Genomic DNA, 23,946 nt, shown 5'->3' with positions numbered 1-23,946 from the left:
GGATGGAGATTGGAATCAGAGAGATGGGGCATGGCACCTCCGGGAGGCTCCCAAATCCCAAGTTTCCTGTGGCCTTCCCGCTCCCAAAGTCTCCCTTTCCATCTGAAATCCTTTATTGTGCTGAGGTTGTGCTGATGGGGATGAAAATCCCACGGAGCTGGAATGTTCGGAATGCTTCTAGCCCAGCAGGATCTATTTGGATCTCATTCCTTATTTTTCTGCTGCTTCTGGAGCTGCTGGAATCTCGGAGCCAATCCCACACCTCCAGACATAAAAGTGACTCCAGAGCTCATCATGAGGAGAAAACCAGCCCAAAAATGGATTTTTCCTGAAGATCCATCAGTATCAATCCTTGGGAAGCCCTCAGGTAGTATTGGAGATGCTTCCCATGGACACAAGGACATTGGGAATCATGGCACGGAGCAAATTGGGAATTAATCCTTTTTCTTTGGACTGGGATATTTGGGGATATATTTTCTTTGGGATATTTTGCTTAGGATGAATCTGGGATTTAAGGAAAAAGGGAAGGTGGACAGTGGTTAAAAATTCCTTCTCAATGGGATTTAGGTGTTAAAATCCTTGGAAGCTGGATTCGGGGGTTGGTTTTATCCGTATTTTATAAAAATAGGGAATCATAGAATGGGTTGGATTGGAAGGATCTTAAATCCCATCCCAGACCCTGCCATGGACAGGGACACCTTCCCCTATCCCAGGTTGCTCCAAGCCCAACCAGGCCTTGGACACTTCCAGGGATGGAGCAGCCTCAGCTTGTCCCGGCTGAATTCATCCAGAAAATTCCATCCTTCCATAATTCCCACAAGGTTTGCCCATGGAATGTGACAGGAAACAGCCCCCGGGGCCTGGCTTGAAGTGGTTCCCTCACTTCGTCTTCATTTGAAAGGGGCTGGGAGGCCGAAGGGGCCGCTTTCAATCCATGGATTGATCCAAAGGATTGATCCAAACCATTGATTCCCATCACAAAGAGACTCGGGACACATCCATGGGATCCGGCAGGTTCTGCATCCCACTAATTGGAGAAAAATGGACCCAAAGCATGGGCTAGACATCCCCCTGCTCATTCCATACATTTTCTTCTGATCCCTAAAAATTTAGGAACGGGTTTGGTCCAGCAGCCTCGCCTAAGGAATAATTCCTGATCCAGCTGCGGAATCGTTCCCTCCCACTTATGGAAATGAGGGAGGGAAGCGGCGCCTAATGAGATGTTTGTGAGGGAAGAGGAATGTTAATTACTGGCTCTTAATTGTCTGCTCGGCCTGTTAATATCCCATTTTCCTGGGATTAATGCCATTCTCTCCCTGCCAGCCGGGCTCTTCCTCACCCGGGGGTGATGCCAACTTTCCTGGGTTTATTTTGGGGAATATGCTCATTTTCCAAAAGCCAGGATGACTTTTGGGAAGGCAGTGGAGGGGTTGAAGAGGTTTGACCCTGCTGGCTCTGAGCTGGTGGATTTTTGGGAAGCAAAGCTGAATATCCAAGGAAAACTCAGCACAAGCTCCCCCAGACCATTTTTCCCGCTTCCCAAAGGCCCATTTTCCTTGGAAGCACGGCGCTGACTCCGGCTGTCATGTCCCATTCCCTGGCTGGTGTTAAACCCGTGCCAGACGCTTATTCCCGTTTAAATGAGAAATAAAATCCTGCCACAGCTTTCCAGGAGGAAAAGCTCCAGATTCAGCAAAATTCCACCTCTCCGGATGGGGCCAGCTGGGAATTCTTTGCCCTTGGAGTCCTCCCGGGTTAACAGTGAGAGGCATCATCATATTCCAACTGTAAATTGTCCTGGAATGTCATAAATAAGGCATGGCCAGAGCCGGGAAGGGAGAGGGAAGGAATTTGCTGCATTCCCAGGAACAACTGGAGCTGCTGAATTTTTCATGGACAAGATGTTGCAAAGTGCTGCCAGTCAGGGCGCATTCGGTGCTTGAGGATCCGGGGGTTCCATCCCCAGATCTGCCACTGCTGCGGACATTCCGGCGTTGGGCATTTTCGGGAGCACTCCCAGCTTTTTCCAGGGGAGTTTGCACCCCTTTGTATCCCACCTAAAGGGGCAAAATGTCTCCTGCTCTCCTTAAATCCTGGGAATTGTGGGATATTGGCCAGTTAAGGGAGTGCTGGGGTCTGTTTTCCTGTTCACTCCTGGTTTTCCCATCCCAGCCCTTGGAAAAGGGAGGTGGAGGAATGGGAGGGAATTATGGCTAAGCCCCGTTAATCACTGGCTAATTAAAATGATGAAGTGTTCATGTTGTCACCGGCTCCTGGAGGATGCTGGGGACATTCCAGAGGGGGATGGAGCCACTGGATCTGAAGAATCCCCTCCTCTGGCTCCATCCTGAGCTCCCACTCCGCTCAGATCTGCTGCTGCTTCCAAGGACACTTCCTAAAAGGATTGGGATGGGTTGGACTTTGGGGACATGGAAATGGGGAAAATCCATCCTCAGCTAGGGCTGCCCCATCCCATGATGTGTCCAAACTTGGACGGGGCTTGAAGCAACCTGGGATAGTGGGAGGAGTCCCTGCCCATGGAACAAGATGAGCTTTAAGGTCCCTTCCAATCCAGTTCCAGAATTCCATTGGTTTGAGATTTTTGGGAAGAACTGCGAGATGAGAAATCTGGGAGTGGGAGCACTGGGCCATCTCCATAAATAAATCTTGGATTTCCATGTGGGATATAAGGAACCAGGTGCCTGGGGAAGATGTGGAAGGGGCTCCCTGTGGTGCTGGGATTCCTTGGAAGGCTCCATTACTCCAAGGCCTTTCCTTGGGACATTCCCACCCCATCCCATCCCCTCCCTCCCCTCTTCCCCAGGAACCTCAGAGAAATTCCAGCCACTTGTGCTTCACCCCTGGCCATTCCCATGGAGTGTCTGTGTTTGTGGGCAGAAATCCCCATGGAATGCTGGAATGGGCTGGAAATGGGGTTTTCATCCAGCATCCCACACTTCCAGGGCTGGAGCAATTCCTGCCTCATCCCTGGGAGCTCTTTTGTAATTGGAAGCACCGAGCTTGTTCCAATGCTCTCCTTTATGAACGCGTCACTCCGGATTTCAAAGGACATTTCCTTTATCCCTCCCTTCCCCCCTCCTCCCCCTCCTTCCCTTTTCCCTTTTTTTTAATCCCCCTTAAACTGGACTGTGCCAGAATTCCCAGCGATTGCCAGCAAAAATATCCTCTCCTCCCCAGGGCTGCCATCTAATCAGAGGGATGAATTTCCAGAGGGCTGAATCCGATCCGGGGGAGGCCCGGCCCGGCATTCTCTGGAAAATCTCGGATTGAAAAGAGCAAAGGGGAAGCGGAGCGAGGCTGAGAAGGGGATGCAGATAAAGGGATGCTGATAACGCGAGGGATGGCAGAAATTTGGGATGGGCTCTTCCTTTTGGAAGAGTTCTTCCCACCCAGCCGTTCCCGTCACAGCCGCTTTGTTCTCCTCAGTAAATCCCAAAAAAAAAGGGAGCCGAGGGAGGCTTCGGAGCAGCGCTGGCACCTGGCAGTTGTTCCCTGACGGGAGGCGAAGGGAAGGGGAGGATGAGGGATGGGATTCGCACGTCAGCCACAGCCAAGCAGCGGGGTCTGGACGGCTCCATCTGGATTCCTGCTTTATTTTCCTTTGTTTTCCTGCTTTTCCCCCTCCCCTCCATGCATCCTTGGCTGGCTCCTGTGGGGACTCGGCATCTGTTTCCCTCTCCCTCTTCTCTCCTTCTTTTCCACAACTTCTGGACTGGTTTTGCTCTGGATTTGAGCAGTGATGCTCTTGGAGCATTTGAATTTTCCCCTTCCTGCCTTTTCCAGGCCCAGTCAGGGCTCTGGAATCAGCTCTCCGTGGGATCCTGAACCCACAGCACGGGAGCAATTAATCCTGGAGCTCCAGAGCTTCCATGCAGGAGAAGCTCGAGTGCATCCAGTGGAACCACCCTGGTTTTTAGGGATGAAATATCTGGATTTAAGGCCCAGCCAAGCCAGAATTCCCAGGAATATGGGTAGAAGCTGCTCCCAATGCCAGCTCTGAGTGGTTTTCCAGCACATGGAGGAAGCAGAGAGGGGAAAAAATCCAATTTTGGGGAATTTTTTTGGTCATCCAGAAGATGCAGGTCAGGGATGGATTTGGAGGGGGATTTCCTTGGGAAAAGGCTTGGATGGCTGGATTTGCTGCATGGGAGTGGCTGGGGCCATCCCAAACTTTGTTCTTTTTTGACTTTAAAAATCCACCAAAAATCAGGGATTGGTCCAAACACCACCAAAAGCCTTGGCTGGACTCGTATGGGGATGGATCCCTTTCCCATGGAAGTGCATGGGTCTGGAGGGAATAGCTTGGGAAGAGGGATGGAAAACGTCCAGAAATGCTGAGCTGGGAATTCCTGGATCCCATGGATAGGGGGAAAATCCAGTCTCTGCTCTGGACTGCAATGGGGATGGTTTTGCATGGAAGTGCACAGTTCTGGAAGGGAATAACGTGGAAACAGGGATGGAAACCATCCAGAAATGCCACTCTGGGAACTCCTGGATCTCCACATCCCACAGACAGGAGGGAAAATCCAATCTTTGCTCCAGCTTTGCCAGCTCCTCCCCGGCTCCCTTTAATCTCCGGTTGATCCGGGGGCAGGCAGGAGCTGCGATCCCACCCGGGGGCTCCACGGAAAGGCGGGAGCTGAGATCCCACCCGGGGGCTCCACGGAAAGGCGGGAGCTGAGATCCCACCCGAGGGCTCCGTGGAAAGGCAGAGCTCTTCCGCATGCACGGAGGCTCCATCCCGAATTCCTTGGGGCGGATCCTGCCGCGCTGCCAAGGATTTGCTCATCCCCCACCCTCCCCGCCGCTTTTCCGTGCCTGTTGCTCGTCCCGGCGTTCGGAAATGTCAAAAGCCGAGCGAGGGGAATCGGGGCAGCCAGAAAGACCTCGGCTGACCTTCCTCCCTCTCTCCTCCTCCTCCTCCCGTTCCTGCCTTTTCCATCCGCACAGCCCCGAATCCAAGGGGCCCTCGTGCAGCCTTGGCAATCGCAGGGATTTAATCCCTGCTTTAGGAACAAAAATAAACCCTGGACAGGCAGGGAGAGGCTGGAAAGGCGCCGGCCCGGGGGGAAAGGGAATGTTGGCCAGGATTTGGGTCACTCTCAGTCAGGAAAACGAGGATTCCAGGATACAACATCAAAATTCCCTCATTCCAAGCATCATTTGGGGCTGAAAAGAGATTTAACCCTCAGCCCTACCCCCAAACAGTCACAAAAATCCACTTTTTCCCGTGCTGTTTCCTTGTGCAGAGCTGTTCCTGCAGCCCCCCAAAAGCAGCACAAAACGGGATTTTCCAGCTTTTTCCCGGTGTTCAATATTCCAGGCCACGCTGCCCTGCTGCCGCAGCCGGCACGTGTTCCCGGAGCGTGTTCTCCCGCAGGTCGTGCCTGGGATTTATGGCACAAACACCTCCAAGTTGTTTTACAAGGAATGCTGAGCCTCAGGATCACCGCCTGGGAGGCACAAAAAATCCCAGGAATTCACCTTCTGCCCTTGCAGGGCATCTTCCACAAAGGAATCTCCGGTTTCCAGCCCCATTTCCAAACCTGCTCCTGTTTCCCGGACTTTTTTGGCTCTTTTCCCACCTGGTGTGAGGAGAGATTTTAAAAAAGGGAATTTTGAGTGGGTGGGTTTTGGTTTTTTTTGATGCCTCGGTGTCAAACAGGGAAGGATGCCTGGGATTTGCCAGGCTGTCAATCCATCAATTCCCAACAGCTGCAGGAAAATAAGGAAAATAAATAATAAGGCAGGAAAATAAGCCAGGAATGCAATTCTTGTCCCTGCTGCCCCCCTGGCTGCTTCCCTCTCCCTATTTCCCAACAAATCAAGGGGAAACAGGGAGAAAAGGGACGGATGGAGCTGCTCAGACTCCAGTTTTCCTCTGGAGCGAGGTTGGATCCAGAATCCGGCTGTGGGGAGATGGGGAAGGAGCTGGAGAACCCTCGGGTGGGGCTTGCACATCCTCTGGGGAAGTTGTTGGAGAATTCCTATTGGGAATGAGGAATTTGGAAAGTTTTGTGCAAGCACAGGGCAGGGAGTGGGGAGAGATGATGGAGCCCAAAGCAAAGCTGTAGGAAGGACAGGAATTTCCAGTGGGAATGGTGGCCGCTGGGATTTTCTGAAATTCAGGAAGGATTTCCTTCAATTTTGGCTTTTTTGGGATTGTTTGGGATGGCCCAAACCCACTCCTGTGAGGGGTCAGGGCTTTCACTGGGAACTAACAGTGCCATTAATCCATAAAATTCCTGGAAACCAGCAATTCCAGACTTCCCTGGATCTCAGCTCTCTTTCCCTGCCTTTTTTTCCCACTTTTCCAGGATATCTGACCGTCAGCATCGAGCCCCTGCCCCCGGTGGTGGTGGGAGACGCTGTGACCCTGAAATGCAACTTCAAAACCGACGGGAAAATGCGGGAGATCGTCTGGTACCGGGTGAGCTCCGATGCCTCGGGAATGGGAATGCGGAGCTGGCCCGGCCGTTCCCGCCTCGGGAACAGAGGTCAGGGCTGGATGAGGCAGGAAAAGCAGACGGAGCCCGGGCTGATGGGAATACCAATTCCAGGCAGGAGGAGGGAGGCAGCTGGGCTGGCCTGGGAAATGTGGCTGGGAGGGATGCGGGATGGATTTGGTACCATTGGGATTTGGGATCGTCGGGATTTGGGATCATCATTGGATTTGGGATCATCATTGGATTTGGGCTCCACATGGAGCCCTCCTCTTTTTTTTTTTTGGAGTGGCTGTCAGCTGGGTTTAGGGATGTCTCGGGACTGGGTTGGGATTTGGAGTCGGAGCTGAGGTTGGCACTGCTCTGCCAAGAGCTTGATGGGTGGAAAATGATGGGGAAAAAGGAGGAATGGGGAAAATTTGGGATAGCCGGGGTTTGGGGAGAAGTTTGGGGTTCTTGACGTAGAGCTTTTAGAAAAAAAACTTTCCCTGTTCCCAACACCTTTGGGAATTTGGGATGTTGAGCAGGAGGGAAGTTCCTGGTTTTATTTGGGAAAGGGGGGAATTTGGAACCTGGCTTTATTTGGGAATGGGAGAAATTTGGGGGCCACTTTTATTTGGGAAAGGAAGGATTTGGATGTTGGTTTTATTTTGGAAAGGTGAATTTGGGGACCAGTTTTATTTGGGAAAGGTGCATTTGGATGTTGTTTTTCTTTAGGAACGGGGAATTTGGAGCCTGATTTTGTTTGGGAAAGGAAGGATTTGGATATTGGTTTTATTTGGTAAAGGAAGGACTTGGAGGCCAATTTTCTTTGGAAAAGGAGGAATTTGGAGCCTGATTTTATTTGGCAAAGGGAATTTGGAGCCTGGTTTTATTCGGGAAAGGAAGGATTTAGAGACTGGAACTGCCCCTGGATCATCATTCTCAAGCCTTGATCCAGCCTCAGGTTCACCAATCCTGAGCTTTCTCCAGGGAAATTTGGGATAAGCTGACAACCACAAATGGTTTTATCCAAGAAAACCTGAAATTTTCCAGGGAAAATTCCTGCAGGAGGCAAAGAGAGGGCAAGGAGTGTCAGTGGCATCAGATGGAGCAGCTGGGAATATTTTTCCTTGGATTTCCCATCCTGTTCCCGCTCCCTGAACAAGGAGCTGCTCTTGCCTAATGCTCTCCTCCATTCCCAGGTTTATAAACAGGGAAAGGATGGGTGCAAATCTGGCTGTTGGAATGTGGTATGTGCACAGGAACATCTCCATGGAATCCAAGATGGATTTTCCTGTAATTATTTATGGATGGACCCCTAAACGCTGGACAGACAGGGAATAGAACCCCAAACCTGCCCCTAATCCAAAATTCCAGCTTGGAATTGGCTCCACCTCCCCTCTTTTTCAGGGAGGAATTTTTTTCTGCTGGCTCCGCCATCTCCACCAGGTTTTTCCTTCCCTTTTCCACTCGGTAATATTGGATTAACCCACTTTCCTGGGAGCTGGATTTGCATAATCCCCCCTGTGAGGAGGGATGTGGGAGCGGCTGCTGCTCCGGAGCAAACGATGCTCCGAGAAACCTCGGAGGGAAAGGGAAGGGCAGAAATATCCCAGCTTTGATTTTTATCCCCACGAATCCCCCCTTTCTTCCAGGGGTTTTTACCTCTCCTTCCCTCTTGCTCCTTTCCCAGGGAGCTTCACAGGTTTGGGAAGTTGGGTTTTTCATGGAGCATCTCAGGATTTGCCCAATTCCTTCCTGATTTTAAGGGGTTTTTTTCCCCATTTTTCTCCCTGCCTTGCCTCACTCCTGGACTTTTGCAGCTTCCCAAAGCTCCCGTGGCAGCTCCAGGGTGTTGGAGGTGATGGATGGATCCAGGAGAGCTGGGGTGGAGCCTCTGGAGCTGTGGGATTCTGTTTATTCTGCCTGTAAATCATGGGAATGTGGCTCTGGAGCGCTGGATTGGGGTCACGCCCAGCTCCTTGTTCCCGGGATTTATTGGACAGGAGCAGAAGGAGCTCCTGGAGTCTGAGGGATCTGAGCTGCTCCAGGGGTGGGAAGGGGCAGGGAAAAGGGGGAGAGAGGAGGAAAAGTCAATGGCAGCGCTTTGGTGGGGAGTGGAGTGAGGAATAACCCCTGGATCCATAACCTGTGGGATGGATCCATACCCCCGGAATGGATCCGTAACCCCTGAGGTGGATCCGTAACCCCTGGGGTGGGTCCATAACCTGTGGGATGGATCCATAACTCCTGGGATGGATCCACAACTCCTGGGATGGATCCATAACCTGTGGCATGCATAACCCATGGAATACATCTGTAACTCCTGGGATGGATCCATAACCTGTGGGATAGATCCATAACTCACAGGGTACATCCATAACCCATGGAATGCATCCATAACCCGTGGGATGGGTCCATAACTCCCGGGTGGGTGATCCCTTTGGGATCTGTGCACTCCAAGGCTGAGGAGCCTCATCCCATGGGTGAAACCCCACACTGCAACCAGCACCTGCAATTCCAGCAATTCCCCTGGATTCCCCAGGGATGAGGGACAGCAGGGACAACCCTTTCCTCCCGCTGGGAAACCCCTCAGCTGCTGGAACGCCGCTGATTTCAGCATTCCTGGGATGAGCAAAGGGAATTTTTCCGAGAATAAACAGGAACACATCCCGCAGGCGGAGGCGTTAATTAACATCCAACAATCCCAACACCTCCGCAAGGTGCGATGTTCCCAGGAACAGGTGTGAACACGGATCTGCACCTGGAGAGCTCCTGAAAAAGCCTTGGCAGTAGACGGGGGTGGCAGAATCCGCTCGGAATGAGGCTGCCGGCGTCTCCGGGGTTGTGTCAGATCCCGTATTTGTGTGGTCGGTGCCAGGATGGGAACTGGGAAAATTACTTCTTTTCCCAGTGGAGCTCAGGAAAGCAGGAGAAGGAGGGAAAATCCTTGGAGGCCCCAGTCAAGCTCTGTGCAGCAGGAAGGGAAGCGGAGCTGAGTTGGGCTGGGCTCAGAGCATGGGAATTTGGGAATTGCAAATGGGGTTTGGTGGATCTGGGGTGTCAGACCAGGGCCAGGCACCATTCCCCGGTGCTGAGTGGGATTCCTGGGATGTCCGGGAATGAAGGACAGGAATGGAGGGGAGCCCACGGAGCTCTGCCTCCATTAATTAGAGTTTGGTGCTCAGGGTAATCAGCAGGAAGGGAATGAACTGGAGCTGGGATTGCTGGGAGCAGGGCCCTGGCATTGCTCCTGGTGGTATCCCTGGAGTATGGGAATTGCTCAGTGTAGTATCCCTGGAGTATGGGAAAAACCTTAATCCAGAGTTTTCCAGGTAACCAGTTATTCCCATTGTTGTGATTCTCCAGGGAATGGACAGGAAAAAAACCCTAAATTCAGAGTTTTCCAAGACAACAAGATTTTTCCCAGATGATTCTCCAGGGAATGGGCAGGAAAATCCTAAACCAGGAGTATTTTAGGATAAAGAGTTTTCCCGGTTGATTCTCCAGGGAATGGCCTGGAAAAAAACCCTAAACTGGGGATTTCCAGGATAATAAGTTTTTCCCAGTTGATTCTCCAGGGAATGGGCAGGAAAATCCTAAATCCTGACTTTTCCAGGATAGTGAGCTCTTCCTGGGGCTCTGGTGTGGACCCTGCACCCCCCCCCCCCCCCCCCCCCCCCCCCCCCCCAAACACTGGGAGTGCTGCAGCCGCTCCAGGGAATTTTCCCTCTTTCCAGAGCCATTTCCATTTGCTTGGAGAAAGGGAATCCATCAATCCATGCTCGGGACACGGAGCCTGGATCAGATCCCAATTCCGACCCTTTCCAACCGCTCCCTTCATCCCACATCCATCACTTCCCGATGATTTTGGGTCCTTTGGGCATCGTGACGGGAGGCTCCAGAGATTTTAATGGATTTTGGGAACAGCAAGTGCTCATTTTAATGGATTTTGGGATTTGTTCGGGTCACTGTGGAGGGGAGGGCAGCAGGCAGGAGCTGCCTTGGGAACAGCCGAGTTTTGTAGGGAATGGGATTTCTTCTGGGATTTATGAATAATGCAGGAAGCAGTGCCCATAATGCGTTCCTGTACCCCTTTTCCCAAAATTCCTGGGTGTGGAGACATCCACTGGGACAGGAACCATGGGATGCTGCCCGATTATCCTCCTTTTTTGACTGCAGTTGGGCTGCAAATTCCTATGGAGCTTCTCCCCTGGGCCTGGATAAAAGGCTGGAATTAGGGCTGATCCCTGGAAAGAGAGAATTCCTGATGAGCCTTTTTCTGGAATTCCCTGGAATTCCCTCAGGATTGGAAGTGGCTCTCCCAATCCTCAGGGAATGTGAGGATTCCTGGAGGGTGACTCCAGCTCCCCTTGGATGTGGTGGGATTTGGTCCCACATCTGTCCAGATGTCCTGGGAAAATCCCAAGGCTGCAAACTCCTGATCCATGGGCACCTCCTCCACCACTCCCAGCACTTCCCATCCTAAAAGAATCCCTAAAATCCCTTTGGATTTGGATCCCTTCTCCATCCCAGAGCATATCCCATGTTTCTCCTCAAACCCAAAGAAAAGTCCGGAAAAAATCCTTGGAAACTTCCTTGGAAACTTCCCAAGGCCGGAGATTTACAACTCCTGTCATTTTTCCCACTTTTCTTTATCCCACATCCGTGCCAGGGTGGAATTTCTTTCTCATAAACGCCTCAGCCTGGGATAATAAACTGGAAGAGTTTTTTTAGTGACGGATTTTTTTTCCTTCTTTTCCACCACTTTTTGCCACTGAAAAATGGGGAAGAGAGGAAATGGGGAATAACGGCAGAATTTTGGCCAAGTGTTGGGTGGGGATTTGGGGTTTTGTCTTTGGGAAATTTTGGATTTGAGGATTAAATCCCAAAGTCTTCTTCTGCTGTTCCTGGTTTATTTTAAAAAATGGGAAATTTCACTCTCTGCTGGGAGCTGGTTTAGCCCCAAAATTCCCATTTTCCTCCATATTTTTTCCACTGAAACTCCTCCTCAAAAGCAGAGAAGATAAATCCAGAGGCACTGGAAGACACAGGGAATAGAGTCCTAAAAAAACCAATTTTCCATTTAAGAGTGACAATTCCCAGCTGGAAAATGGAATAACAGGATAGAAAATGTGGATTTAGATTTCACCTCAGCAGGGGCATCATAAATCCATAAATTCCAAGATGAAAGACACTGGGATTCTATGGATAAATATGGAAATCACAATATAATAAAACCAAAAATCAAAATAGAAACAAAACAAAAGATAAAATTCTAATATATGTATTTAAATGCACCACATAAAATATTAAAATAAATGTATTTACAGCATTTAAAACAAATTAAAATTTAAATAAATTTATTCAAATCTAAATAAATACCAAAATATTAAAAATTTTATTAAAATGCAAATAAATATTTTAAAGTCTAAATAAATACATTCAAATTTAAACAAATCTATTCAAACCAAAATCAATTTATTCAAATTGTCAGAATGAAAACCCTTTGAAACATTCCAAAAAGGGCCCAAAATTCCCAGATTTGGGACACTGGGGCTGTTTCCCGCAGGTCACTGACGGCGGCACCATCAAGCAGAAGATCTTCACCTTCGATGCCATGTTTTCCACCAACTTTTCCCAGATGGAAAACTACCGGAAGCGGGAAGACCTCGTCTACCAATCCACCGTGCGGTGAGTCCTTTCTCCCTATTAATGCAAATTTTTAGGAATTTTTTTTCCTTATTTTTGCCCCCGTTGAAAGGATTCCAGCAGAACCCGTGCCCCATCCAAGTGGTGTTCCCAGTTTTCCTGATGATTCTCAGGGAAAAGGTGGGGGAAATCGGGATTTTTAGAGGTGGGAATGGGGAGAGAAATCCAAAGCTTGGGAAAATTGGGAAAAACAGATCCATATTTATTTATAAAACAGGCACAGGAGCGTCTCCTTGCTTTTATTCCAAGTGGGAATCACTTCCAGAATTCCAGGTTTATTCCTGATTCCACACCTGCTCCATTCCCGCTGCTCTAAAACCAACTCTGCAGCTTGGAAAAAAGGTCAGGAGAGGCTTCAACCCCGGGGGAAAAAAACTGGGATGAAATTTCCCTTCCTCCCGGTTTCTTTCTGGCCTCGTTTCCTCGGGAAATGAGAATTTTCTGATTGGATTTTCCCAGCTCGTTTTTCCCGGTGTGGGGGGTAAGAAAAGCTGGGATTTCCTCCAGTCATGGGAGGTTTTCCAGCTGGAAATATCCAGAATGGCCTGGGAAGGGCTGGGCCTGGCTCATCCCATGGGATGAGCAGGTGGGAAGTGGGAAATCCTTCCCAATTCTTTGGGATTTTTTTGGGGGTGTTTTTTGCTGTTTTTCCCTGCTACATTTGGAGTTAAGGAAAACATTTATCCTTAAGGAAAAGCACAGCTGCGTGGGAATGAATGTGGATTTAGAGTGGGAAAAGGGTGGGAAAACGGGGCTGGGGAGGGACTATTATGGGATGGATCAGGAGGATCCTCAGGCCCTGCTCAGGAGAGGCTCAGGAGGAGTTTGGGATGCTCAGGGAGGCGTCAGGAGATGCTCAGGGATTACTCCGGGAATGCTTCGGGAATGCTCTGGAGAAGCTTAGGGGAGTCAGGAGATGCTCAGGGATTACTCAGGGAATGTTCTGGGAATGCTCAGGGTGCCTGGGGGTCACTCAGAGGATACTCAGGGGCTACTCAGAGGATACTCCAAGGTTACTCAGAGGACACTCCAGGCATGTTCAGGAGAAGCTCGGGATGCTCACGTGGATGTTCAGGTAGGTCAGGAGGTACTCCAAGGTTACTCAGAGGAGTCAGATGATGCTTGGGATACTCAAGGGTTACTCAGAGGATGCTCAGGGGATGTTCTGGAGATGCTCCAGGGATGTTCCAGGGATGCTATGGGGATGCTCCAGGGATGCTCAGGAGATGTTCCAGAGATGCTCAGGAGATGCTCCAGGGATGTTCCAGGGATGCTCAGGAGATGCTCCAGGGATACTCCAGGGATTCTTGAGATGCTCCAGAGATGCACCGAGGATGCTTCGGAGATGCTCCAGAGTTGCTCCATCCCTGCTTTGGTTTCCCTGGACCCACGGAGGTGCTCGTCGGATGTTGAACAAATTCCTGATTCCTGTTTGGAAAAGGTTTTGGCAGCTCCAGGCAGGAATTTCACATCCCTGACTCCGGGGCTGTAAATCCAGCTGTAAATCCAGTGCTTCCCTTGGGATTTGGCCGTCGCTTGCCTCTAGATGGGAAAATCAGGGAATTAAACTGGATTAAAACACTCCCTGTGCCCACGGGAGGAATTCATGGGATGAGGATTCAAACATTCCCTATGCACGGAATGAGGGACTGGAGAATCCCTGGAGCAGGAACAAGGATCAAACATTCCGTGGAATGAGGGATTGGGAGAATCCTGGAGCAAGGATCAAACATTCCCTCTGCATGGAGTGAGAGATCAGGAGCATCCCTGGATCAGAAACAAGGAATCAAACATTCCCTGCTCATGGAATATTTCCCAGACACGACAATGAAAAGCTGGCACTTTCCTGGCTCCAGCACTCTGTTTTCCTCCCTTTCTCCACATGTTGAAGAACAAATGGAATTTGGGAGCAGAAAATTCCCCCGCCCCAGCACCAGGCACTTGAAAGCATTGGAAATGTTTGGGAAAACGGGCATGGAGCTGGGAGATGTCGGCAGGAAAAGGGTATTCACAGCTTGCCCTTTTTTTTTTTTTTCCAAGGAAAACAGGAGCCGGCCAGAGGAGGAGATCATTCCCAGAGCCAATTTTCCCAGTCACTAGAATTTTTTGGGAAGGGCCTACTTGATTTTGGGCTCTCCCAAAGAACTGGGACAAGCCCAGGAAGGGTTTGGGGATGGAGGAAGCATTTCCCAATCCAAGTTTTGTTCCTGTTCATTCTCCCTTTCTTTTTCCATCCATTTATTCTCTTTTTTTGGGAATCTTTGCTGTGGTTCAGGCACAGCTGGAGCCATCCCAAGGAGCTTTATCCCAAGAGGAGCCATCCTTATCAGTGTGATCCCGGTCCTTGGTCCTTATCAGTGTTATCCCTGTCCTCATCAGCGCTATCCATGTCCTTATCAGTGCTATCCCTGTCCTTATCAGCGTTTTCCCAGTGTAACCGTCCTGGGGACATTATCCCGGGAGAAGCCGGCCACATTTGTGTTTTTCCGGTTTCTTACCAGCGTTTTCCCAGGCAGAACCATTCTTATCAGCTTTTTCCCGGGTGAAACCAGCTTTATCAGTGTTTTCCCACTCACGATCAGGGTTATCCCAGGTAAAACCGTCCACAGAGAACATTATCCCAGGAGAAGCTGGCCACATCTGCGTTCTCCCCGTTCCTTATCAGCCTTTTCCTGCTCCTTATCAGCGTTTTCCCGAGTGGAGCCAGCCTTATCAGACTTTTCCCGGCCTTATCAGTGCAGCCCAGGGGCTCCGGCACCGCCTCTTTCCATCCCAGCTCTGTGCCATGAAGAGCAAAACTGGGGCAGATCCAATCCCTCCAATCCCGTTTTTTTTCCTTTCTCTTGATTAAAATCCCACCCTCATCCTACAGCGTCGCTTTAGGAATTCCCAAATCCCTTTTTCCCCTGTATTTCTGACTTGAGGATGCGCCAGGGAGCGTTTGCCTTTCCAGGGCCAGTTGTTCCCTGTCTCCCATCCTTGGGAATTCCAAACTGAGCCAGCCAGGCCCCAAAATCTGCTTGCAAATCCAAAGGAATCCTTCCAAACGGGCTGGAGAGGGATCAGAGCTGCTCCAAAGTGCTGCTAACGGGAGATTCCCGATCCATGCGTGGATAATCGGAGCCTGGAACAGATGGTGGAGGCTCGGCTGGAAGTGTTGTATCCATGGAAAGGAGGGATTGTTCACTTCCAGGGGATCCTTCATGCGGGAAGGCAGCCAGGGGCTGGGAGAAGGGAAAAGCAGAGCTGGAATCCCCCTGGAAGGGAAAATTCCCCCAAGAGGGATTTTTAATGAGGATGCTCCATGAGGGAATTGCTCCCATCCACATGGGATGGATGAGGTGGGATGAGGCTGCCGGAGTGGAGGGATGGATCTCCTGGAAGAGGGAATGCTGCCAGCTGGAAGGTAGGATGATGCTGGGATGCTCTTCTCTACCACGGCGGGATGGCTGTGCCAGCTGGAAAGGTGGAATATTGCTGGAAAAGGAGGATGAGGCTTCTGGATGGTGGGGTGGGATAATGGTCCTGACTGGAAAGACGGGATGTTTCCAGCTGGAGAAATGGGATAATGATGACTGGAAAGGCGGGATGCTTCCAGCTGGAGAGGTGGGATAATGCTTCTGACCGGCAAGGCCGGATGTTCCCAGGTGGTGAGGTGGAACTGGAAAAACGAGATGCTGCCATCCAGTGAGGGGGAATAACGCTTCCGACTGGAAAGGTGGGGTGCTTTCAGCCATGGAGGTGGGATAATGGCCCTGATGGGAAATGTGGGATGTTTCCAGCTGGAGAGGTGGGATGATGCTTCTGACCGGAAAGGCGGGATGGTGCCAGGTGGTGAAGTGGGACGATGCCAACTGGAAAGGTGGGATGTTTCCAACTGGAGAGGCAGGATGCTGCCATCCAGTGAGGTAGGATAATGCTTCCGACTGGAAAGGTGGGGTACTTCCAGCCATAGAGGTGGGATAATGGCCCTGACGGGAAATGTGGGATGTTTCCAGCTGGGGAAGTGGGATGATACTGCTGGCTGGAAAGGCAGGATGCTTCCAGGCAGTGAGGTGGGATGATGCCAACTGGAAATGTGGGATGCTTCCTGCTAGAGAGGCAGGATGCCGCCATCCAGTGAGGTGGGATAATGCTTCCAACCGGAAAGGTGGGATGCTTCCATCCACTGAGGTGGGATAATGCTGCCAACTGGAAATGTGGGATGTTTCCAGCTGGAGAAGTTGGGATGGTGCTTCTGGCCAGGGAGGTAGGAAGTCACAGATCAGCAAGGAGGGATGGGACAGCTGGAGAGGTGGGATGATGCTGCCTGGAAATGTGGGATGTTTGCAGCTGGAGAGGTGGGATGGGATATTGGCTGGAAAGGCAGGATGCTCCCAGCTGGAGAGGCAGGATGGTGCTGCCATCTGGGAAGGAGGGATGGTGCCAGCTGGCACTGTGGGATGGGATAGGATGGGATTGGATGGTGCTGGCTGGAAAGGTGGGATGGTGCCGGCTGGTGAGGAGGGGTGGTGCTGCTGAATGGAAAAGCGGGATGCTGCTGGCCAGAAAAGTGGGATTCTGAGGAACAAAAGGTGGGATGCTGAGGATGCTGAGGACCAAGTGGGATTCTGAGCAGCAGAAAGCGGGAATGGTGAGGATAAGAAAGGTGGAACAGTGAGGACCAGAAAAGTGGGATGCTGAGGATCAGAAAGGTGGGATGGTGAGGATTAGAAAGGCTGGATTCTGGGAATCAGAAAAGTGGGATGGTGAGGATCAGAAAAGTGGGATACAAAGGAGCAGAAAGGTGGGATTCTGTGGAGCAGAAGGGTGGGATTCTGGGGAGCAGAAAGGTGGGATGCCACTGGCCAGGGAGCCAGGATGCTGCCCATCAGCCAAGTGACCCTGTGCAGCCTCCCAAGCATTCCCAGCTCCAGCAGCATGGATCCTTTGGCACAACTCCTCCTCTCCTGTTTTTCCCAAGTCTAAAGCCCCTGGATAAAAGGTGGGTCGATGAGCCCTCTGGGTTCATTGGGAATTTGGGATTTGCAGTGCTGAGGTGGCCTTGCAGGGCCGGTGTCAAGGTTTTCCATTGGCATCTGCGGGCAGGCGATGTCTGTGGCCATGGATTTGTGCTCCATCCACGTCTCCTTCCAATAATGCAATTCCTTCCCCTTGGAGGAGCTGTCAGTGCCAGGGAACTCCAGCTGCTAAAGCATTCCCGAGCTCCTCCTGCAGACTTTGGAGTTATTAAGAGTTTATTGATCCCTGTCCAAAGCTGCACTATCCAGGTGCCAACTGATGAATCCCACGGGAAAACGGGGTGGGGATGGAGGGGTGAGCATTGTCCCTCCTCCGCAGCCTTCCTGAGGTCCGGATTTCGGACAATGGTCCCTACGAGTGCCATGTGGGGATCTACGACCGAGCCACGCGGGAGAAGGTGGTCCTGGCCTCCGGGAACGTGTTCCTGAATGTAATGGGTGAGCAGCAGGATCGGGATTGCGGGAAAACCACTGCGGGGTCTTAGGGTGTGGGAACAGCAGGGATTGGGATCATTCTGCCATCCTCGGGGGTAGGAAAAGGGGTGGGATGGAGACAAGGAGGGGATGGGATGGGATGGGATGGGGATGGGGATGGGGATGGGGATGGGATGGGGACGAGGACAGGGTTGGGGACAAGGACACGGTTGGGGACAAGGACAGGGATGGGGAACAGGATAGAGACAAAGACAGGGATGGGGAATGGGATAGGGACAAGGACAGGGATGGAGATGAGGGTGAGGATGGTGTGGGGAGGGGGATGAGGATGCCCATGGGGATGGGAATGGATATGAAGGTGGGGATGGGACATGGTTAGGGATAGGGACAGGGATTAGGACAGGGAGTGGATTCAAGGTGGGGACGGGGATGGGAGCAAAGATGGGCATGGGAATAGGAGCAAGGATGAGAATGGGGATGGGGATGAAGATGAAGGATGAGGATGGGATGGGGGTTGTTGAGGACTCCATGCTGACCTCCCTGCTCTGCCCCTGCAGCTCCCCCAACGTCCATCTCGGTGCTGGCTGCAGACACCCCGGCGCCCTTCAGCCGCTACCAGGCGCAGAACTTCACCCTGGTGTGCGTGGTGTCCGGTGGGAAGCCTGCTCCACTGGTGAGCTCCCAGTGGGATCATCCCTCCCACTGGCACATGGAATAACCCAACACCTCCTCTGTAAAATCCACCAGATCCTTGTGCTCTTCCATCAGGCCGAACCTGCTCCCCAGATCCCATCTTTCTATGGAGACCGTGGGATTTGGGAGTGGGGAAAGGATCAAACCTTTGGGATGCAGAAGCAGGGAACTAACCAGGCCTTTGGGATTTGGGAGCAGGGAACAAACCAAATCTTTGGGACTGGGGAGCACAGAATGAACCAAACTTTTAGGATTTGGGACTGGGGAAAGGACCAAATCTTTGGGATTTGGGAGAGAATGAACCAAATCTTTGAGATTTGTGAAAGAATGAACCAAACTTTTGGGATTTGGGAGAGAATGAACCAAATCTTTGGGATCTGGGAGTGGGGAAAGGACCAAACCTTCAGGATTTAGGAGAGAATGAACCAAACTTTTGGGATTTGGGAGTGGGAAAAGGACCTTGGGTTCCATCCAAAGGGATGCTGAGGACACCCCTGCTGCACTCACTGTCCCCTTTGTCCCCTCCAGGTGTACTTCAAGCGGGACGGGGAGCCCATCGAGGCCACCCCGCTGCCGGAGCCGCCGGCCGGCGCCAGCAGCTGGGCCCCCCGGAACCTCCTGCACCGCGACCTGGACGACACCAAGCTGCCAAAATCCCTGGCAGCCGACGGCGAGCTGGGAATGGGAAACCCCTTTGCCACGGTGGATCCGCCGCGGGGGCTGGCGGCCGAGCGGGATTCGGTGACGGAAAGCATTCCCGAGACGGTTGTGAGCCGGGAATTCCCGCGCTGGGTGCACATGGCCGAGCCCATCTATTACTTCCGACACACGCACGCGCCCGTCAGTGACGGCACCGTCGAGGCCCGGGCCACCCTCACGTGGACCCTGAACCCCCAAATCGACAACGAGGCGCTCTTCAGCTGCGAGGTCAAGCACCCGGCGCTCTCCATGCCCATGCAGTCTGAGGTCACGCTAGGTAAGCCAACGGATTTGGGGCTTTTCCTGGGTTTTAGGCACTTTTGTCCATTTTGTGGGATTTTTTCTCTTTTCTTTGGCTTTTCTCTTTTCATTTTTTAGCCTTTCTCTCCAGTTTTTGGCCTTTCCCTAACATTTTTTGCCTTTTCAACCCATTTTTGGTCTATTTAATTTTTTTTATTTTCCTTCTATTTTTGGCCTGTTTTCCTTTTTTTTTTTTTTTTTTTCCTTAATTTCCTTTTTATTTCTTTACTTTCCTCTCATTTTTTGGGTTTAAAAAATTTTTTTTTGTTTTTTCTCAATTTTTTCTCTTTTTTTTGGCTTCTTTTTTTTTTTCATTTTTGCCTTTTTTTTTTTTTTTGGCGTTTTTCTGCCCATTTTTCTGGACTTTTCCACAGGGTTTTGTTTTCTGTTTTAATTCCACATGTTTTGCTTTCCTTGCACCCATTTTCTCTCTCCTTTTGTCCTTTTTCTTGTCTTCTGGGGTTTTTTTAGGTACGCGTCAGGATCCAAGGGGCTGCACTGGGATAGAGGTGGTGATGCCAAGGCTCCACAAAACTTTTGATGGGAGGAGGGAATCTGGGATGTCTATCAGGAGCAGAAGGGATTTTCCAGGTGTTTATGGTCCCCCAGCCATAAGCAGAGTTTAGGGTGGGGTTTGCTGGGATAAAAAAGGATTTTTGGAGAATCTGTGTCATGATGAGCAGGAAGAGAGTATTGGAGCTGAGGATGGAGCTGTCACCTCCATCCCAATGCCAGGAGATCCAAGGACATCCCATGACCCTTAGTGGCTGCCACAAAGCTCATCCCAGTGGCAATTGCCAGAGAGGAAATTCCCGAGTTGGCTCCTGCCTGTGGAGCTGTGACAGGTTGATGGGATTGAAGCCAGGGAATTTGGCTCCCCACATTCCCAGGTCCCTGGAAGAGCAGAAGCTCCTCAGGTGACTGTGGGATCAACAGGTCCATCACCACCTCTCACCTTACCTGGGGCTCTCCTCCCCTCTCCTGGCTCCCTCTGGAAGAGGCCGAGCTCTCCACAGGGTTTTCCTGCCTCAGGACACTCCTCTGGAAAGCTTATCCCAGCCTCCACCCAGGTGGAGCAGCCTGGGCTTTGCTCCAGGCCAAGTGGAGCACTTGGCTCCTCATCATCTCCTGGAGAGCTTCTCCTTGGCTTCCTGACATCTTCACATTAAATCTCTTCCTCAGCATCCAAAACGTATGGAAATCCTTCATTTTCCCACTTCCTAGAGCTCTTCTGGTTTAGATCCAAGGTCAAGACCTCATGGCTTTGATGCTCTTGGCCAGGAGGTCCAAGACCTGGATTGGCAAAGCTCAGCCCACATTTTCCCCAGTCCCCAAATCCAGGGCTCTGCTCATCCCTGGAGGCGTCCCTGCAGCTCCTTGGGTGCCCATCCACTCCTTTTTTTGGGAACCATCCCAGCAGATCCCCTTAACCCTTTCCCTACATCCATAGTATAAATACACACTATGGGTATACATAAAATATGGATTCCCAATAAAAGCGGAGATATTCCAAACAAAAGCTGCATTAAACACAACACCAACCCAAAAGCTGCCTTTTTGTCCCAGTCAGGGCGTGGTGGGATCACTTTCAGTGCATCCTGCCCTGTCCTGCTCCAGAGGGCCACATCCCACCTGGAAAGAGCAGTCCATGGTCTCAGGGTGTCCAGATTGAGCATCCCAGGACAGGGATGGCCATTCCAAGGGCTTCCAGCATCCTCCACCACAGCTCTCTGGTGGCTCTTTGTCCCTCTGTGTGTTGCTGGGGTCACATCCAGGTCCATTTTGTCCCATCCATGACAAAGCTTGGATTGACAAAGGTGACAGATCCAAAGCGCAACCTTGCTCCTGCCCATTTCCTCTTCTCCTTCCATGAATGTCCAGAAAGCTCCTGGGATGTCCCCTCCCACTTCTGGCCCAGCAGGGACATCCACACAGCCCCAGGTGGAAGCAGGAGCAGGTCCTGTGTGGTGTCCCTCCATCCCAGCGGAGGAGCATCCCTAGTCTGGCATGGGAAAAGGGATTCCCGGTTTTTCCATGCTGTCCTTGGGATTTTGTGCCAGCCAGGCTTTGGGGTGGTCTCCTGTGCTAACGGCACCTGGGTGAGACTCACCAAGGCCACATTTTTTGGGAATGCTCCTCTGAGGTGTCCATCTTCCTGGCTTCAAACCAACCCGATCCTTCTTGGCCTTTTTTTCTGAGTGGAGAAGGGCTTGGTTGGGAAATAACTCCTTCCCATCAATCCATCCCAGCCATCCATCAGCCTCACACTTTTCCCTGTTCTCCTGCCCAGGGGGTCCTTCCCTCCCTGTCCATTCATCATTCCGGTGTCACTCAGCCTGGCCATCAATCACGGAGCCATCACCCCCTGGGCTGCCACCCCTCACTGGGATCATCCATCAAAGCCTTGTTAACCCCTCCAAGGGCAGCCCCGGCGCTGGGAATGTCACGCGGCGCTGATGGCTCCTCCTGTCCCCTTCCTGTGCAGTTGCTCCCAAGGGTCCGAAGATCACGATGACCCCAACGAGGGCGCGCGTGGGGGACACCGTGCGGATCCTGGTGCAGGGCTTCCAGGTCAGCATTCCCAAGGCTGCAGGGACCAATGGACAGCCTTGATCCAAGGATGTGGACGTGGGCTTGCCTTGGTGGCCTTGGTGGTATCACAGTCCCTATGTTGGGATGGGTTGGCCAAAGTTGTGGCTGTTCCACCCTGGAAGTGTCCAAGGACAGGCTGGGTGGGGCTTGGAGCAATCTGGGACAGTGGAAGGCATCCCTGTCCATGGCACAGGGTGGGATGGGAAGAGCTTAAAGCTCCCTTCTAACCCAACTCAAACCTAAACCCAGACCCAGACCCAGACCATATTCAAACCCAAACCCAAACCTAAACCCCAGCTCAAACCCAGGCTTAGACTCAGACCCAGACCCAAATCCAAACTCAAACTCAGACCCAAACTCAGACTCAAACCTAAACCCAAACCCAGGCTCAGACCCAGACGCAAACTCAAGCTCAGATTCAAACTAAACCCAACTCAAACCCAAACCCAGACTCAGACCCAGACCCAAACCCAGACCTAAACCCAATCCCAAGCTCATCCCAAGTCCCAGTCCCAGTGCCAAGCTGGATGTGATGATTGCATCTCCAGCTTTGCTCGTTCCCGCTTCCCTCTGTCCTCACCCTCTCCCTGCAGAACGAGGTGTTCCCGGAGCCGCTGTTCACGTGGACGCGCGTGGGGAGCCGGCTCCTGGACGGCAGCGCGGAGCACGACGGGAAGGAGCTGGTGCTGGAGCGGGTCCCGGCCGAGCTCAACGGCTCCATGTACCGCTGCACCGCCCAGAACCCGCTGGGCTCCACCGACACCCACACCCGCCTCATCGTCTTCGGTACGGCCACACCGCGGCCCCGCCGTGCCCACCGCGGGTTCCTGCTCGCCTCCTCCCCCCTAAAACTGTCTCTCTGCTCTTTGTTTCCTGCTAGAAAATCCGAATATTCCCAGAGGACCAGAAGACTCCAACGGTGAGCGGTGCTGGTGGCACCGGGATTTCCATGCAGATGCTCAGGGAGGGAAGGGCTGTGCGGAGAGGGCCTGGCCTTGCCTCGGCCCCCGCCCTGGGCCACCTCTCCTTGTCTCACTCCGAGCCCTCACCCATCTCTCCTTGCCTTGTCCCAAGCTCTTGCCCATCCTTCTTTGACTCATCTCAAGCCCTTTCTGATCTGTCCTTGTCTCATTCCAAGCCCTTTCCCATCTCTCCTTGCCACATTCCAAACCCTTGCCCATCTCTACCTCACTCCAAACCCTTTCCCCTCTCTCCTCACCTCATTCCCAGCCCTTTCCCATCTCCTAGCCTCATTCCAAGACCTCATCCATCTCTTTTCCTCATTCCCAGACCTTTCTCACCTCCTAGCATCATTCCCAGCCCTTTCCCATCTCTCTCTGCCTCATTCCAAGCCCTCATCCATCTCTCCTCACCTCATCCCAAGCCCTTTCCCATCTCTCTTTACCTCATCCCAAGTCCTTTCCCATCTCTCTTTGCCTCATTCCATGTCCTTCCCTATCTCTCCTCATCCCCAGCCCTCTCCTGTGTCCTCAGGAACATCCTCCATCCCAAAAGGGACCCCGCGGACGCTCCCACCCCATCCCTCAACTCCACCTGACCCCACCCAACCCCCAGGCCAAGGTTTGGGTGGGGGGGAATCCCCTCCTAACCAGTGGTGCCCCTGTCCTGCTCTGAACCCCAGCGTTGGGATGTGGCTCCATGAACTCCTGATCCCTTTTTTCTCCTCTCCAGGTTCACTTCCCGGCCACTGTGGCTTCAGATTTGTTTTGGCGCTCACTCTGACAGTGATCCTGGAGCTCACGTGAAGCTTCACCTCCTCTTCTTCCTCCTCCTCCACCTCCTCTGTCCAGCTCCTCCCGGCATTCCTGCCTTCAGCCATCGGGTCTCCCGCTCTTTTTTTTTCTATACTCTTGACAGTCTCGGTCTCTTTCCGTGTCTTGGCTTCCTCAGACGATTGAATTAAAGGGAAAAAGGAAAACCTCTTCTGGGAGAAAGTTGTAATTCATGTTTTACCTGTGCTGGGATTCCCAGCTCCATCTCAAGGTTCCCAGCACTGTCTTGGGGTTCCCAACTCCATCTCGGGGTTC

The 23,946-nt window shown here is 51.9% G+C and overlaps 1 protein-coding gene across 1 annotated transcript in view; it reads left to right on the top strand.

Annotated features, from left to right (window-relative positions):
• Window positions 1-23,712, top strand: part of IGSF21 (immunoglobin superfamily member 21) — a 38,906-nt gene extending 15,194 nt beyond the window's left edge. Inside the window, exons 2-10 of the mRNA XM_041419694.1 lie at window positions 6,339-6,451; window positions 12,019-12,140; window positions 17,499-17,617; window positions 18,172-18,287; window positions 18,836-19,283; window positions 21,792-21,877; window positions 22,492-22,684; window positions 22,779-22,817; window positions 23,591-23,712. Of these exons, the coding sequence (XP_041275628.1) occupies window positions 6,339-6,451; window positions 12,019-12,140; window positions 17,499-17,617; window positions 18,172-18,287; window positions 18,836-19,283; window positions 21,792-21,877; window positions 22,492-22,684; window positions 22,779-22,817; window positions 23,591-23,664 (1,310 nt within the window). The 3' untranslated portion in view covers window positions 23,665-23,712. The remainder of the gene's footprint in view (window positions 1-6,338; window positions 6,452-12,018; window positions 12,141-17,498; window positions 17,618-18,171; window positions 18,288-18,835; window positions 19,284-21,791; window positions 21,878-22,491; window positions 22,685-22,778; window positions 22,818-23,590) is intronic.
• Window positions 23,713-23,946: the final 234 nt, after the last annotated feature.

This window comes from Onychostruthus taczanowskii, unplaced genomic scaffold (genome assembly GCF_017590055.1).
Source record: "Onychostruthus taczanowskii isolate IOZ18803 unplaced genomic scaffold, ASM1759005v1 scaffold61, whole genome shotgun sequence".
Classification (NCBI taxonomy): Eukaryota; Metazoa; Chordata; class Aves; order Passeriformes; family Passeridae; genus Onychostruthus; species Onychostruthus taczanowskii.
The sequence above is the reverse complement of the archived record's forward strand: the minus strand, read 5'-3'. Positions and strand labels throughout refer to the sequence as shown.